Genomic DNA, 18070 nt, shown 5'->3' on the forward strand with positions numbered 1-18070 from the left:
CTGAATCCATGCAATCAATACATTATTAGCTCAGAGATCTAGATCAGTAATATAACTATTATTTCACCAGCCCAAATGCCTACAAATTTTTGCACCTTCTTTGGTGTGCAAAATATGTACGCATTTGACTCAATGGACACAGTAGAGTTATGAGAACACCAGGTTTGGAGAAGGCAGTGCATATAGAAAGCAAAATAACATGAGATAGAGAGCACGTAGAGAATGGCAACAGATGGAACAGTGGAAGGCAGGCTGGTGAGAAGCACAAAGTGGGTGGGAGGAGGATGGAGGGGAAGGGTCATCATAAAAACTGGAATGGAAAAGTAATAAAAGTTTAAAACAGAAAATGGAAAATATAATCTTGCTTTGTTTTTACTTAGGATCATTAGTCACATCTTAAGTTCATCTGATTTTGGAATGTATTGCAATGATAATATGGTGTCTGCTACTCTCTCATGCATGAGAGAGAGTAGCAGACACCATATTATCAATGCAAGGGTCAAGTGTAACCAATGGTACAGGGACGTGATCTATAGAAATGTTAAAACTTTAAAATTTTCAAACCCAACCACACTCATCATCTTCTGGTTTAAATTGGGGAACCATGGGTGGATTAGGGGAATAACTTGCTCCCAGAAGGGAGGTTGATCCTATAAATCTTGCTGTTTTAAAAGTGCTCCTTGTGGTGAAATTTTCTGGAGGTGCTTCACAGAAGTGCTATAAAAAAAACTGCCAACAAAAGTGGTAAATCCAGGTTTTAAGAGTCTACAGAATGGTGGAAGTAATAAAATCGGGGATTTGGGAATATATTGGCAGAACACAGGATCTAGGGAAAGGAAGAGAAATGGACCAAACTCTGCAGGCAAGAAAGTTTCAGGGAAATTAATGGAGCTACATCATGTGTTGTCACAGAGATAGATGTGGGCAGTTTTAGCATTAGTGTAGATCCGTAGTTGGAAGTTCATATCAGAGTCAAGGTTGCAATCCTTCCTGTAGGACAGACCATTGCCAGGGATTGTTGTGGAACCTGTGGCAAAAGCATGGTTTGTGACAGGGTTGCAAACAATGGATTCAGTTTTAGAAGGAACAGGAATGCTTCCTCCCAAACCATTAAGCTAGCCTCTTCCTGTCATGAGCACAGACCTCTCACTGCACCACAATCTGACCTACTGGGATCAGAAATCAATTCCTCACGTATTAAATCAGATCCTTGTATTCCCTCACCCCTCCAGAATCCGACTGCAGTCTCCCTCTGAAATATTTTCCTTCTGATAGGGAGCTAATTAAGCCGACTTCTGGGTAGGTAAACTGCTCAAAATAAAAGATGCAATACAAATTGAAATTGAAACAAAATTCCTCACCCTCCACTCCATGTACTTGTATATATTTTTGTTATTTCCTTACAGTATAAGGGGCCATTTCAACGCCATTGAGTCGGCCAGCTTTCATTCTCCCATGAATTTTCCTTGTAACCTATTCTCCACAATTCCCATCAACTTCCATTTGTTCCCACCCCACTTCCATACCCTATAACTCACCTACACGTACAGGCAATTTATTGTGGCCAATTAACCTGCTAATCGCAAATGCCTTTGGAGGAAACCCACATATTCACAGGGAGAACATGCAAATTACACACAAACACCAGTGGAGGTCAGGATTGAACCTGAATCACTGGAGCTGTGAGGCAGCAGTACTACCAGCTGCATCACTGCGCCACCACTCAGAACTCTACAGACTCTTGGAAGGTGGGGTTTGGAAGAAGTGCTTTGCAAATAAACCAGTATTGCTTAGGATCAATAAAACATTGCACAAACAGACAAATTAAGTAAAAGTAAACATGCAATTAGATGTATATATTCTCTTATCAAGATGATACCCTTACATGGCATGTTGTAAAACAGTCTTTTCCCAGAACCGTCATTGGTTTGTAAGTATTTACTATCAGTTGACCAATCCATGTGTGTGATGAAGTTCAAAGATCCAACACACTCGCCAACTTTTTTATATCGCTGCAGAACTCCATAGATATCAATGGAGTTATCATTTGATCCCACTGCCAAATACGCTCCATCAGGAGAATATTTTAACTCATGAATTGCTTCTTTCCTATCTTTTATGTGAACGACTTCAGTCATATCTCTGTAATAGGAAAAACAATTTACTATGAAACAGGTATTAAATATACCCCAAATAATTATTTGGATCTTCACTATTTGCAGCTTTTCAACATTTAGAATGAGTTCTGTTCTTTTTGTCCAGAGACGATGGCTTCACACATTTACCTGTACTGTGATCCAGCTGATATACTTTTGCCTACTCACAATCAAACATCTCTTTCTTTTGTTTTAAAGCAAAATGACTCACTTGTTAACTTCACAGTAGGTAAGGTAGGCAGTGCCCAATTTACAAAAAGGAACATTTTACTTTATTACTTAATGATTTATATTTTACAATACACATTGTGTGTAATGCAAATGAGCTGAATTCATTTCCAATGTGCATGTACATTTTTTTCTCAGTAAAGGGAGAATTGAGAACAAGCTGTCACTGCCTTTCCTCTTTCATTCAACTGCAATCAGCTCCCATGATGTGAATTTACTGAGAAAGCATTGGATGGAAATATGCACGCACATTTGTGCAGAAAGAACCCATGGGAAAGTGATGTTCACTGCTGCTGCTTCTGAGAACACCACAGCTTCTGTATTTCCCTCCAAGCTGCAAACTATGTTGATGGGAAATACATTGCCATTCCTTCATTGTTGTTGGATCCAAATCCTGGAACTCCCTCCTAGCACTACTGTGGGAGTAGTTTCACCAGCAGAGTTTATGAGGTGGTGCACCACCACCTTCAAGGGCAATTAGGGATGATCGATGGATACTGGCCTTGCTAGAAATGCCCAGATCCCAGAAATGAATAAAAATAAAATAAATGCTTTAGCTTGTTTGGACTAAGTGCCACCTTGTCACTTTACTTGATGCGTATCACTAATCCTTTGATTCCCCTAATATCTAAAAACCTATCAACCTCTCTTTTGAATATTCTTCCACACCTTCTTAGGTAGTGAATTCTAAAGATTGACCATGGTGAAGAAATTTATATTCATCCCTGTCCTCAGTGGCAAACTCCTTATTTTGAGATTGTGACCACTACAATGTCTACGTAACCTAACCAGTGGAAACATCAACTACACATGTATCCTGTCAAACCCGTGAAGAATTATGTACATATAAATGAGATCACCTCTTACTCTTCTCAGTTCAAGAGAGAACAGGCTTAGCTTGCTGCATCTCTCCTCGTACAACGAGCCCATCAACTCAGAAATAAATCTGGTGAGTCTTCACTGCGTTCTCACTATTGCAAATGTATTTTTTTCATAAGTAGGTGGACAAGACCTGTGCACATTATTCCAGATGCTGTAGTCTCATTATACTTGCAGCAAGATGTCCCTACTTTTGTACTCAAATCCTCTTTCAATTAAGTCCAGCATACCACTTGCCTTCCTAATTGCATGCTGAACCCGTATGGTAACATACAATGATCCATGCACAGTATAAAAAATACCTGGGTCCCTCTGAACATCAACGCCATTCAATCTATCATCATTTCAAAATTACTCTACGTTTTTATTTTTTTCTACCGAAGTGGATGACCTCACGTTTTAGAGCATAACATTTGATCTGCCATGTCCTTGCCCATTCATTTAGCCTGACTATACCCTCTTGAAAGCCCTCTACATCTTCACAACCCATACTGCCACCTAGTTTTATATCATCAGCAAGTTTGGCTAGATCTCACTTGATCTCCTCATTAATGGTGATGTTCCTGAAATCCTCATTTACTCTTGACCTGTAGTTCTCCATTATTTCTGGGAAAACACATGAAATATTTGCAAAGACAGGCAAAATATTTATTTAATTTCTGTCATTTCCTTATTCCCCATACGATTTCTTCCATCTCAGTCTGCAAGATACCCATGTTAACTTTTGATGATCGTTTCATTTTTATGTTTTGATGAAAGTTCACACCATCTGTTTTTACGTTTCTCACCTACTGACTCTCATAGTCTACTTTCCCTTTCTTTATAAATGCCTTGGATCTTCCTCTCTGAAAACTGATATTTTCCTAATACTCAGATTTACTCCTTTTCTTCTCCCTGACAATGATGAAAGCCTTTTCCTTTGATCCAATACTATCATTAATTTCTTTTGATAACTATGACTGAAGGATTTTTCCTGTTTTTTGTTCAAACTTAGAATATAGAACAGTACAGGAATAGGCAGTTCAGCCCACGATGTCTATGTTGACCATGATGATAATTTTAACTAATTCCATCTGCCTGCACGTGGTTTGTATCCCTCCATCCCTGGCCTGTTTATGTGCGCGTCTAAATGCCTCTTTAATACCACTATCATATCTGCTTCCATCACCTTCCCTGGCAGTGCATTCCAGGCACACGTCATTCTACGTGTAAAAACCAAACTTGCTTCGTAAATCTCCTTTAAATTCTCCCCTTCTCACTTAAACCTATGTCCTCTAGTATTTGACATTTACACCCTGGAAAAAGACCTGGACTGTCCATCCTATCTATGCTTCTCATAATTTTATATACTTCTATCAGGTCGCCCCTCAGCCTCTGACACTCCAGAGAAAACAATCCAAGTTTGTCCAACCTCTCCTTATAGCTGACACTCTCTAATCCAGGCAATATCCTGCAGAACCTCTCCTATACCCTCTCCAAAGCTTCCACATCCTTCCTGTAATGTGGCAACCAGAACAGCACACTATGCTCAAAAAGAGGCTTAACCAAAGTTTTATACTGCTGCAACAAGACTTCCCAACTTATATGTTAAGGCAGGTATACTACATGCCTTCATTACCACCCTATCTAATTGTGTTGCCACTTCCAAGGAGCTATGAACTTGTACCGCAAGGTCCCTCTATGCATCAATGCTCTAAGTGTGCTCCCATTTACTGTATACTTTCCTCTTACATTTGACCTCCCAAAGTGCAACACCTCACATTTGTCCGGATTAAACCCCATCTGCCATTTTTCCACCCATATTTCCAACTGATCTATATCCTGCTGTATCCTTTGACAACCTTCCTCACTATCCACAACTCTGCCAATTTTTGTATCATCTCCAAACTTACTAAGCCACCTACCTTAAGGAAAATATATTTCTTGTAAATTACATATTAATTCTTCAAAATTTAGCTATTGTTGGTTTACTGTCATATCCTTTAATATAGTTTCCTAATCCACAATAGCTAACTCATGATTTGGTAGTTTCCTTTGTTCAGATTTAAGACCCTTTCATAGAGTCAAACTCATACAACAGGCCAGCCCACCACATTCATGGTGACCATGAAGCACACATCTATACTAATCCCATTACGTGCACTTGCTCTATAGCTTCTATGCTTGGTGATACAAGTGCTTGTCTAAATATTTTTTCTAAATGTCGTTCAGATTGAACGAAATCATCTCCCATCTGTATACAGAATTCTATCAAATTAGGATGACTGTTCCCTAAAGGCACTTAACTGCCAGGTGATCAGTTAATCCTTTCCTGTTACACAAGATCTCACACTTCACCTGTTAATAGGTATTGCAGCTTCAGATTTACTTTCTTTGTTCTGTGAATGACTTTGTTCACAAAATACGTGATGGAAGTTGTGAACTCTGGTGCTTAGTTTCTGAAATCCAGTTTGCACCCAACATATGAAATGCATTTTACAGCTCTGAACAGCCACATAAGGAAGGGTGCCCCTAATGGTGTCAAAATTTGGAACTTGGGAGAGCAACAGTGATCATCGGTAGGAGCTTCAGTAATACCTGCAACTTAGCCCTCTCATAGCTCAGAGAGATGCATAGTTATCACCCAGACTGTACTGTGTATAAGCTTGTATGACAAATATCTCAGAAGGCTCACGATCTTGCATTAGATGGTGGCAGATATTTGCAACCCGTTGGAGCAAGGCTTGGTGTCTGCTGCTTGCCCTCTCCCAAAGCCTCATTCTTTCCCCCAACAATGTGCCCTTCAGCCAAAATGATTCCCTCAGCTAAATACTGAATTTTGAAATGAATTGTATTATGTAAAAAATTAATACTCATCACATTTCATATTCTACCTTAAAGCTCATGAATGCTCTAATCTTTATTTAGTACCTTAAGCAGGTGTGCTTTTTCTTGTTTGGTCCACACAGTTATTCATATGACTGGCTGCTCAGTCAGCTTAATGACAAAAGGAAAAGGAGTAACCTCTTTGGGCTGCTCTGCCATTCATAAAGATCATGGCTGATCTTCTACTGCAGCTCCATTTTCCTGCACTATTCCCATATCCCTTGATTCCCTTATTATCTAAAAATCTATCAGTGTCTATTAGGAATGATAACGTCTCCACAGCACTCCAGGCTATTGAATTCCAAAAAGTCACTACCCTTAGAGTGAAGAAATTTCTCATTTTATTCCTAAATTGCCTACCTTATTCTCAGACTGTGACCCAAATTTCTAGACTCCCCAGCAAGCGGAAATATCCTCCTTGTATCCAGCCAATCATATTCCAAGATTTTTCTAAGTTTCGATGAGATCTCTCACAATAGAGAATGCAAGTCTAGTTTACTTAATCTCTTCTCATTCTACAAACCTGACCAGTGTAGTGAATCTTGATGTCAAGTACATCTTTCAAAACTATAGACTATTCCAGATACAGCCTCATCAAGCCCCAACATAAGTCTAGCAAGACATTTACCTCCTGGTCACCAGGGGCTTGCTTGACAATATAAGATGTTGGAAAAGAGGAATTCTCATAGACATCACTTGATTTTTGCCAGAGGTCAGCAGATGACTGCAAAATCTGGGTTGATGTCCCCAGCTTCCCTCTCTGGTCTCATCCCATCTGGGGGGTGGGGGGGGGGGGGAAGGGGGTGAGTGAATAAAGACACCCCAGATAAAAGAGTTAAATCACACAATCCTAAAATAAAGCCAATAGTACAAATATCAAAGAGAGAGAAAGAATAACAAAAAAGGCAAATTACTGAAGAACACATTAAGTCCATAATATTGATATTACCCTGCCTTAAAAAGAAATAATGAGACTATTATAAAACTATAACCCCTCCACACCAGGATGGCAGGTAACATGTTGTATAATGACCATGTCAAAGCATGAGAAAACAATTTACATAAACTTTTCCTTTCCTTTAAAAAGCAGTCAATAACACAAATAGCAAACCCAACATAGAGTATACAAAATTTTGCTGTGGGATCTCCATACTTAATGTAGCAGAACTGGTCCTGCAGCAGCTAACTGGAAGTGCATGGCCATGGTCCAGGCTGCACTCAGAGAACCCAAGGGAAGATGCTTGTTTGCTGAAGGCAAAAGCAGATTAGAATCGGCTCAATTTATCCTTCAACATTAGTGAGCATGAGTGAGTAAAAGTCAGCAGTGGTTGAGCCAGTCCTAAAGATGACCTCCAGGAAGTCAGCAAGTATACAGTAGGATATAACAAGCTTTGTGAATGAGGGGCAAGAGGATAGCAAACTAATAAGCTAATAACAAACAGCCTGTTTGCCAAACTTAAAGAGAAATTATGAATCATACATTTAATATTTTAAAGATTTCAAACTGAAGTAATATGCATGTAAAATCAAAATCTGAAGACTTTTCTTGAAGAAAGATCTTTAGTTTACCTATTGCCTAATCAGGTCCTCCAGCAGTCTCAAAGCATGCTGCATCTAAGGAATTAGGGTATGCAGCAAAACACAATGATAAGCCTTTCACAAAACACTGCCCTACAAATATAAAATTAGTTATCAAAACTCTGCCAGAAATGGGCTAAGTACTGCTTAAAGGTTGATGAAATTTTTTTTGATGTCCATCTGAAATGGCATACAGCCATTTCATTAAATATCTCTTTTAAAGAAAGTACATCCAACATTTCTTCAGGACTGCATTAATGTCTCAGTTAAGTGGTTAAGTTTTCAAGGGAAGCTTGGAACCAAAACCAATAGTGATGGAATGCTACCAGATGAACCATCCAAAAGTTGGAACTCACAGCAACACAGCAAATTGGTTCTTGCATATTGCATCGAGCAATCAAAGCCTTAGAGGAGGCCACCTCTGCGATGGAGAAGCCAAACGCATATTGGGCAATCATGTTGAGGGGCATCTGCACTCAGTCCACAGTAATGACCCTGGGACTACCGAGGATTGACATTTTATAAAACATTGCAATTTTTCCCAAATATTAACAATGGTTATAGGATAATATGGAAGGCAAACATTACTCAATATATCACATGCAGCTTTTAAAGTGACAAAAACACATAATGTAGTTCTCTCTTACACATACCTGATCCGTAGTACAGTGAAAGAACCGTCCTTCATACCTAAAGCAAGATGAATGCCATCGGAACTCACAGCAACGCAGCGAATTGGTTCTTGCATATTGCATCGAGCAATCAGAGCATGATCAATTAGACTCCATATCCTGCAAATATATTTAGTGTATCATAAGATGATGAAATGAACAATTAAGTTGTTTAGAGGCCATCTCTATATTGGAGAAAGCAAATGCAAATTGGATGATCGCTCTTTGGAGTATCTGCACTTTGTCCACAGGAATGATCCCCAGTTGCTTGCAACTTTAATTCACCATCCCACTTTGACCTCTCTGTCTGGGACCTTCTGCAGTATTACAACGAGCTCAAGCTGCAAGCTCAAGGAACGGCACTTTATGTTCCATTGGGGCACGTTGCAGCTTACAGGACTCAATAATGAATTCTCCAATCTTAGATAACTTGCAATTTCTTTCTCTTTCTTTGAGAACTGGCCATATTTTGCCTACTATTCTTTCTTTTCTCCTTTTTAGTATAGTCAGACTACACAGCATGACACAGACAACAATGTTGCACATTACACAGACAATGAATCTTAATCTGATTTTAACAGCTTTCCCTCTATCAGAGAAATTCCCTTTGTTACATCCTTTACTGCTACATAGACTGTCAGTATTCCATGGAGTTTAGGAGAATTAGGAGTAATCTTTTTCAAACATACAAGATCCTAAAGGGGCTGGACAGGGTAGATGCTGAGATGTGTTCACGAGTGGGAGAGTCACAAACAATAGCACATAGCTACAAAATAAGGTGCCAACACACACAAAGTGCTAGTCATTTAAAACTGAGTGGGGAGAAATTTCTTCTCTTAGAGGGTAGTGAACCTCTGGAATTCTCTTCCCCCGAAGATGGTGGAGGCCAGATCATTAAATATACTTAAGGTGGAGATAGATAAATATTTGAAGGATCGAGGAATTGAGGGTAATGTGGAACTGGCACAGGAGAGGAGTTGAGACCAGCATAAATCAGCAATGATCATAATGAATGGCATAGCAGGCTTAATGGGCCGAGTGGCCTACTCCTGCTATTTTCTTGTGTTCTTCTTAACTAAATTGTTTCTCTCTTTCTCATTCTGATGAAGGGTCTCAGACCTGTAATATGAAATGTTGCTTTCCACAAATGCTGTCTTGATCTGCTGAGTTTATTTAATATATTGTTTTAAATTTCAGATTTCTAGCATCAACTGTTGTTATTTTATTTTCAAGCTATTTAATAATACTGGCCTGGAATTTCTGCTCAATGTCACTGATTTTCCTGTTGCAATTTCACGCAAATTTACTGCATCTCAAATTCCTGCATTATTCTCTACCAATTATAAAAACCATGCTGAAACGTGGCCCCAGCCACACAGAAATTAATTTTGTTCGCATGCAGGTCTATAATGTTTTAAAAATTAAATGTGTGTGCAGGAATAGTAAAAGTTGAGCTTTAAATACTTACTTTAGTTTCCTAGCGAACACAGTACAATCTCTCAAGATAGCTGAATAATTGCTTTACATTCTTAAAAAGCGAATTCCAGACATTGATTATTATGCTTACATCTTGTAATAAACCAATATTTTCAATATTTTAATCAAATTCCAATTCTACAAAATATTTTTTTTGGTAAATTTACATTTTACAGACTCTATCCAACTATGGGGTTTCAGAGGAATTTTTTTTGTTTAACAATATAGCAATGAGATAGAGGGTAAAATAAAACTAATTCCAAAACAGGCATAACTTGCACTGATTTCACTGACTGTGCTCAAAACAAACTCTTACCCTACTTGTTCTTTCCTTTTGATCCCAAATAGTACTTTGCAATTTGTTGGTCATTTAACAAATCTATTAGATTTGGAAATTTAATATCTTGCCCAGAATGAAAAGGAAAAAAAAATTAGGAAACTGAACTGGAGTTCAATTAAATGTTGGCATTTCGAAATATTACCCTATAATGTTCCAGGTTTGAGCACCTGTTACATTAGAATTAAATAATTGCATATAGTTCATTACTAGACTACAATTTCATTACTTTCCTCCCTCCTGTACATTAGCCTCAGACCATCAACTAGTTATAAATATTGAACTTGTTCATTTTTAATGCCTGAATTAACATATCATGGAAAGTGCTTGGTATTTATTAGGAACTACAACTTTGCACGATTCTTTCCCTTCATAGACTACTGAGGATTGACAAGTATGGTGGTGGTACAAATATAAATGCCAGTTAGTCCAAGCAGATTGACAGATATCAAAGACCAAATCATCCCTTATTCATGACTGATATTTATATGATGTGGAAAATTTAACAGGTTTGAAGAGAAAATAACAAAATTATTGTACTGCCAGATTGCACCTTAACCTGCTTTGTCACTAACAATTTTAATTTACATACCATAATTTGAGAATTCAAGAACAAATGTGGTTGGCTTCTAACTAACTTTTGAAATGGCCTATCAAGGAACTTAGACTGGGGGCTTTTGGGAAGGGGCAATAAATGCTGTCCTGGTCAACAACATCCACTTCCTATTAATGACAAAATAATAAATTTGGAAATGTAGCATTTAAAGTGACATCTGGATGAAGCAAAATGCATTCCTGAATGGCTGCTTGAACTTTCTGACCATAGGTTCATGTGAAATCTTCTGGATTTTATTCATTCATTCACAGAATATAGCTATTGCCTGAAAAGGCAGCATTTATTGGTTATCGCTAGTAACCTTCAAGGTGGTTACAGTAGACTTAAAATGCCGCAACCTGTGCACTAAAGGTATTCCCATAAAATAGCAAGTGGAACGGCAAAGGAATTACTTAGCACATCTTAATCCGTCCAGCCAGAAAGATCTGAAAGTTTTGTTTAGTCAACAAACCAGGTTTTTTATCTCTATTATTTTACCATGACGTCTAAAGATCGATCAATCTTTTGTACAGAACCAGTGAACATCAGTTTCAATTTTCACTGTTACAAGTTTGAAGCTCCATTGCCCTACTCCCTCTAAAATAATTTACCTTAAGGAACTTGCATCGACTTTAGTGTATTCAAGAAAGAATAAATGTTCTAAACTCACAAAAGTGTAAATGCTGGGAGAGTTGGTAGCAAATAGTTTTTTTCTGGAAGGGCTTTTTCAGCATGCCTGAAAATCATTTTCTATCAAGTTATAACATGTGGCAAAATGTTAACAAAAAAGTAAAGCAGAGAGGTGGAAATTTAGGGAACCGGCTGCAGCCACAAATGGAGCAAGGACATTAAATGTGCAAGAACAACATTTTGCAGGAATGCAGAATTCTTAGAAGGTTGCATGACTTGAGAAGACAAGAGAGACAAGTGTGATTATGATAAGAACATGAAGATGAGAATTTTAAATTGGTGGCATTGGAAACTAGGAGCTAAGGAACTCCCGTGGGAGCAAAATTTGATACAGAGTGGGAAACAAGTAGCAAACATATGGATAAACATGGCAGGCATGGTAGTGTAGCAGTCAGCGCAACACTATTACAGCGCCAGTGACCCGGGTTCAATTCCAGCCACTGTCTGTAAGGAGTTTGTAAGTTCTTCCCGTGTCTGCGTGGGTTTCCTCTTGGTGCTCCGGTTTCGTCCCACATTCCAAAGACGTGTGGGTTAGGAAGTTGTGGGCATGCCAAGTTGGCACTGGAACCGTGGTGACACTTGCAGGCTGCCCCCAGGACACTCTACGCAAAAGGTGCATTTCACTGTGTGTTTCGATATACATGTGACCAATAAAGATATCTTATCCCTTAATTATCTTTTATGTTTCTACAATAGTATCTCTCAAATGCCATCTTACCAAATATTAGGTTTTCTCGGCATTTACTCAGGCACTTCAATGTCACCCTTGTGGTTTAGTGAACTGAAGTATATACAGCATTTAAGATGCATTCTGCAGAATGCACCAAATAGATTGGTCACAATTCTTTCACTCCCTTGACTGCAGAGTTAACTATTCTATTGGCTTTATTTATTGATCTTCAGGATTGTTCAGGTATCCTTGAGGGCTAAGTTTAAGACCTTGTGTTATCTGAAAATGAAAACCTCAGAACATACTCCAAGTCCATGTCTAAAAAATATATCCTCTGCATTACAGAAAACCTCCCTGGAGCAATGCTATGCAAAACCTATTTGTAGAGTATGCCCGATTATTGGCCATTATAGCAATCTGTGATAAGAAAATGGAGCATGTTTAAAAACAAGTTAAAATGAGCTACATTTGAAAGCACAATGAATAAATTATACCAACCAAGATCATGCTTACGTCATCTTATCATCTGATAGCACAGGATAATTACCTGAAGTAATGATACAAACCTAACAGATCGATCATCACTCCCAGTTATTGCCAACGGCTTTGTTGGATGTGCTGCCAAAGCCCAGAGTTCTCCTTCACAGTGACCTTGCATAATTAGGAAAGGCTTGTTCCGTTCATGAACTACGATTTCAAAGATTTCACTATCTTGTGTGCCAACTAAAATATGATCTCCTTGCCAACATACACTCCTCACTGAGAGACCTTGTAAAGAAAATAAATGCATTGAAAAATTGCAAAGTTTCAAGATTTTAAACCATTATAAACCTGTGTTCTTAAACAAAAGATTAAAACACAATACATTAATACATACAAAAATGCAGACTGCGGGTGTAGGGGTAGCCCGCAAAACACATCAAATTGATTAGCACTTTCCATATTGTGTAATGTTTTCTGTCAATGTCCATCAGTAATGGGGAACATGTCAAAAGAGGCAAACATTCTAAAATGTAACTGCTCATGGTGCAAGCTTCGATACAAGTGTAACAATCATTAAAGAAAGGTAACAAATCCATTGCTAATTCTATTTATGTTTGGCAAATTAACACGTTTACAAAAATATTCACATGCACATCACTCTCCCACCCCCACCACACAAACTCATGTCCCTGACAGACATGAATGACCCTTTCCTGGTCAGCTCCCAGTTTTCCCAAATCCACCAAGTGTCTAGCAGGACTTATTGACATAGATTGTGGTGATGACAGCAAAACCATCAGTGTTTGATGGTTCTGAATACAATTTAGGGATTTTCATGTTTGTGTGGTTTAATCCAGAAATACTGAAGTTGCTGCCATTGATTTCACATGGTGAGGCTGAAATCACTAAACTACAATCAATGTAGGATCTTTACAAACTAATTCCAGAAAACCCAGCACAGCCCATGGACTTCTATAATACTAACTGAATGTGATATAAAAAAAGTGCAATCTTGCAATTCCAAATGATCTGTTCCCTATGGAACAAAGAGGAAGTTACTAAATTTGACCATGTTGGCTTCTTCAATACCTTGATATCAACATGGAGTTGATAATATATGGAACTGATAAGCATGACATTTTGGAGATATTTTTGGACTTTAGGAATGAAAATGGGAGTAAACACTTTGCTAAACAATTCTGAAGAGTGTAGATGAACAGACTCCTAGCAGCACACATTTAAAATTCCCTGCAATTGACACCGCATAATTTTGTGAAAGTGTGAAAGGTAGAAAATGCTATTAGCATTTAAGGTTTTATAAACAGTGTACAGATGTATTGTCACCTCATCAAAGGCTTCGATACATCATGGATAGAGTGCTATGTCCAATTTTATGTCCAGTTATGGAAAGACCATTAAAGTCATAGGGAACCTGCAAAGTAGAGCCACCAGGGAAGGAAACCAAAAGTAATGAGAACTACAAGAACACAAAATCATCAAAGCAAAACAGAGAAGAAAGCAATTTAGACTGTTATGCCTGCACTGGTTCTTCAACAGAACAATTGTGTTTGATTGCACATTCTAATTTTTTGTCCATAATCGTGCAAGTACCTGTCCAACTCCCTTTTAAAAATTATTTATGGAATCAGCTTCCATTGACTTTTCCTATAAAGTCAACCAAGATCTGATAAATGGCACTGACTAACAGTCATATTTCCCCTCTAGACTCTTTACTAATAATTTTAGATTTATATTAGCTGGTTGGTTCTGTGATTGACCCTTTTGGTGGGCAGCAGAGATCGAAGCCCCTCATCTCAAAAATGTCTATTAGATTTCCTCTCTATTTTCTCTGTTGCAAAGAGAATGGTCCTAACTTTTCCAAGCTTTCTTTACCCCTACATGCATCCTAGCAACTCTCCTCTGTTCTAACGTCTTTACATCTTTCCTGAGCTGTGGTAGCTGAATTGCCCACAATAATCCAGTTGAAGCCTAGCTAATGATTTATGAATTTCTGACATTATGTCTTTGTCTTTACATTTTATACATCAATTTATAAACCAATATGCTTTAAATAAAATAAATCCACAAACTGCTCTGCCTCTTTACAGGGTGTGTATGGACACCAGTTCTCTTTGCTCACCTTCATTTCTTTCTATAAAATACATTTTCCACATTGGTACCCCCATTTTTTCCTGCATTAAACTACCTTCGCATCTACCCATTGCATCACCAAGTCAGTTATCGTTTGAATATCTAACCACCAGGTTACCAAGTTTTGTACAATCTAAAAACTTGAAAATGGGAAATTTTCCTCAGGACAAGTGAAGCTCATAAATAGTTATCTTACCCTCACGATTGACAGATTCTTGTTAACAGGTGAGAGTTAGGGTTATTAAAAATGAACCAAACCTTGTCAAGACTTTGTGCCACTTGTCAGTATTAAATATTGAAAATACCTACATAAACATTTGATATGGAAAAACAGTTAAGATTAAGCATTGTTAACTTTATTGTGATGTCGTTGCACACTCCATTATACAGCAGCAACAACCAAGGTTCACATTTTACTCTTCGTACTAAAATGTCCCAATATCGTTTCAAGACACTGAGGGGAAAATGATATTTTGTACTTAAGCACACTATGACTACTTGTAACTTTTATTGAATACAACTTATGTGTTTTCCTCCTGTACAAGTTTTCCTCTCTATTGATACTTAGAAGTTAGCTACTTGCAAATCTATCCAAATTAGTCTGTTGGATGCTTTTCCACTCACGCCACCTATTTTTGCTCCCTCGTCTCATCAAGTGAAACCTGCAAACTGTTTCTACTTCTGTTGCTACTTAATCTGCCCAACTCCATTTCCCAGCCCACCCAGGTGATTTGCCTCAGCAGCCCCTTCCACCACCAACCTTGTTTTAAGAATGAAACCATTTTGTTCCATACCAATTTTCCTTCCTGCATTTAATTATTTCTTTTTTCTGTACCTCAAATTCACCCTCTTCAATGAAATTATTGAGCAGATTATATTGAACCTTTATTAAACACTGTTAGGCCTCAACTGGCACATTTCATCCATTTCTGGTCAGCAACCTTTAGAAGCCACAGAAAAGATTTCCTAGAATGGTTCCAGAGATATAAGATTTTAGCTGCAAGACCAGAATGGAAAAGCTCCCTGGGGCAGAGAAGGTTGACGGGAGATTTAATAGAGGGCTGCAAGATGATGACCGGTTTTGACAGGGTAAATAGAGGGAAACTTTGCTCATTAGATGGCAGTCCAAGAGCAAGGGAAGAACAAATCAATACAATTGGCCAAGGATACAGTGGAGATGAGGGGTAAAACTTCACAAAGATCAGCAACCCATTTCCTTTAGACATGCTGGCAACACAGTCAGAGCTTTCAAATGGGAATTGGATAGATATTTGAGGGAAAATAATTTGCAGAGCTATGGGGAACGGGACCAAGGTCAGGGCTCCATTAGCAGCTAGCACAGGCTCAATGGGCTGAAGGACCAGCTTTTGTGCATGGTGATTCTATTTTTTCTTTTTAATTTGCACTCTTTTCCATACCACAATGAACAGATTTCAGAATTTCATCAATTTTCCCAATCTGCTGTTGGCAGTCAAATAGTTTGCTTCCTCTGCGTTACAAATTACTTTATCTGATTTCCAACCTTCATTCATCAGTGTCAATTCCTGTGTCAAAATCTGAGACAAGCAATTAGAAAATGCCTTGGTGCCTACACTCATCAGTGTCATAAAGTAATTTGTTCCACAGACCACTAACAAATCTACTTATTACATTTTCAGGCAGAGTTATAAGTCAACAGACAACCCTCCACATTACATTCACTAGATCATAAGGTACTTAAAAGGTGAAGAAGGCCCTCCAGCTCAAATTATTCCAAGACTTTCACCTTTACCAGATGGCCCAAAAGCCATTCTCTGCACAAGAATCTTTCAGTCCTAACATTCTGTTGACCCAAAATCACTGCCTTCCTGTCCACAGACCACACTGCTTCCTCCAGTGCTGCCACTTCACAGTAGCAAGGACCCCTGTTCAATCCTGACATCTGTGTGGGATATGCACATTCTCCCTATGATTGCATGGGTTTCTATTGGGTGCTGCATTTTGCTTCCACATTGCAAGGATGTTCAGGTAGGCCAACTGACTACAGTATATTATTCTTAAGTATAAATAAGGGGCAAGAGAATTAGAAAAGAGAATTTATGGGCATATGAAAAGGAGTAAGTTAAGGATATAGAAAAATAAGAAGTGGAATCAGACTAAAGTTGCTCTATTGAGAGTCAACATGGACCAGCTGGATTAAAGGGTATTCTTTTGTGTTGCAGTCACTCAGTTCCCAGATGCCATCTTATCATAGAATCATAGAACAGTACAGCCCAATACAGGCCCTTTGGCCCACAATGTTGTGCTGACCTTTAAACCTCACCTAAAAACTATCTAAACCCTTCCCCCCACATATCCCTCCATTTTAACTTCCTCCATATGCTTATCTAGCAATCTCTTGAATTTGACCCAATGTACCTGCCTCCATTACTACCCCAGGCAGCGCATTCCATGCCCCAACCACTCTCTGGGTAAAAACCTTCCTCTGATATCCCCCTTGAACTTTCCCCCCATTACTTTAAAGCTATGCCCTCTTGTATTGAGCATTGGTGCCCTGGGAAAGAGGTGCTGGCTGTCTACTCTATCTATGCCTCTTAATATTTTGTATACCTCTATCATGTATCCTCTCATCCTCCTTCTCTCCAAAGAGTAAAGCCCTAGGTCCCTTAGTCTCTCCTCATAATGCATACTCTCTAAACCAGGCAGCATCCTGGTAAATCTCCTCTGCACCCTTTCCAACGCTTCCACACCCTTCCTATAATCTTCCACTGGGAGGCTGGCTCCAGTGGATTGGCTTGATACCAGCTGCACCAGCAAACTGGTTTTAATAGCCAACAAGGCCCTCTGTAACTGCTTAAAAATTAAACAAATTTAAGATTTAAGTAAATTAAATACAAAAACCATTTCGCCTTTCTTCTTTGAGTCAATTTCTTCCACTTTAATGGCAGCCCTGGTTGATCTCCCCACAGACAGTTGGGAAATCTACAGAAGTTGCTACTGCCCTGTTGAACCATCAGGAGTTCACCAGTGTAATGCAGGTACCCTGGGAGGTCTTCTCTGCTAAGCAGAAGGCTATGCTTCAGTTTTTACCTGTGAATTATAGCTTGTCTGCTGGCAGATCCAGGAGGATACCAGTGGAAAATCTGCCACATTCCCATGTACATTTTAAACTAGTGCTCCAGGTGATACTTTTCCATATGATTTATTATTTAATACACATCTGCAAGATGACCTTACCGATGTCTGTTTTAATGATCAAAACCTCCAGACTTTTCTTAGATACCTAAATCAGAGAAGGCTTTTTGTACTACC

General features: G+C 38.6%; 1 protein-coding gene across 1 annotated transcript in view; it reads right to left on the reverse strand.

Moving 5' to 3' along the window:
- Positions 1-18070, reverse strand: part of LOC127570043 (echinoderm microtubule-associated protein-like 5) — a 140614-nt gene that overhangs the window by 66095 nt on the left and 56449 nt on the right. Inside the window, 3 exon segments of the mRNA XM_052015279.1 lie at positions 1886-2142; positions 8360-8497; positions 12712-12913. Coding sequence (XP_051871239.1) covers positions 1886-2142; positions 8360-8497; positions 12712-12913 — 597 coding nt within the window.

This window comes from Pristis pectinata, chromosome 1 (assembly GCF_009764475.1).
Source record: "Pristis pectinata isolate sPriPec2 chromosome 1, sPriPec2.1.pri, whole genome shotgun sequence".
In the NCBI taxonomy this organism is placed as follows: domain Eukaryota; kingdom Metazoa; phylum Chordata; class Chondrichthyes; order Rhinopristiformes; family Pristidae; genus Pristis; species Pristis pectinata.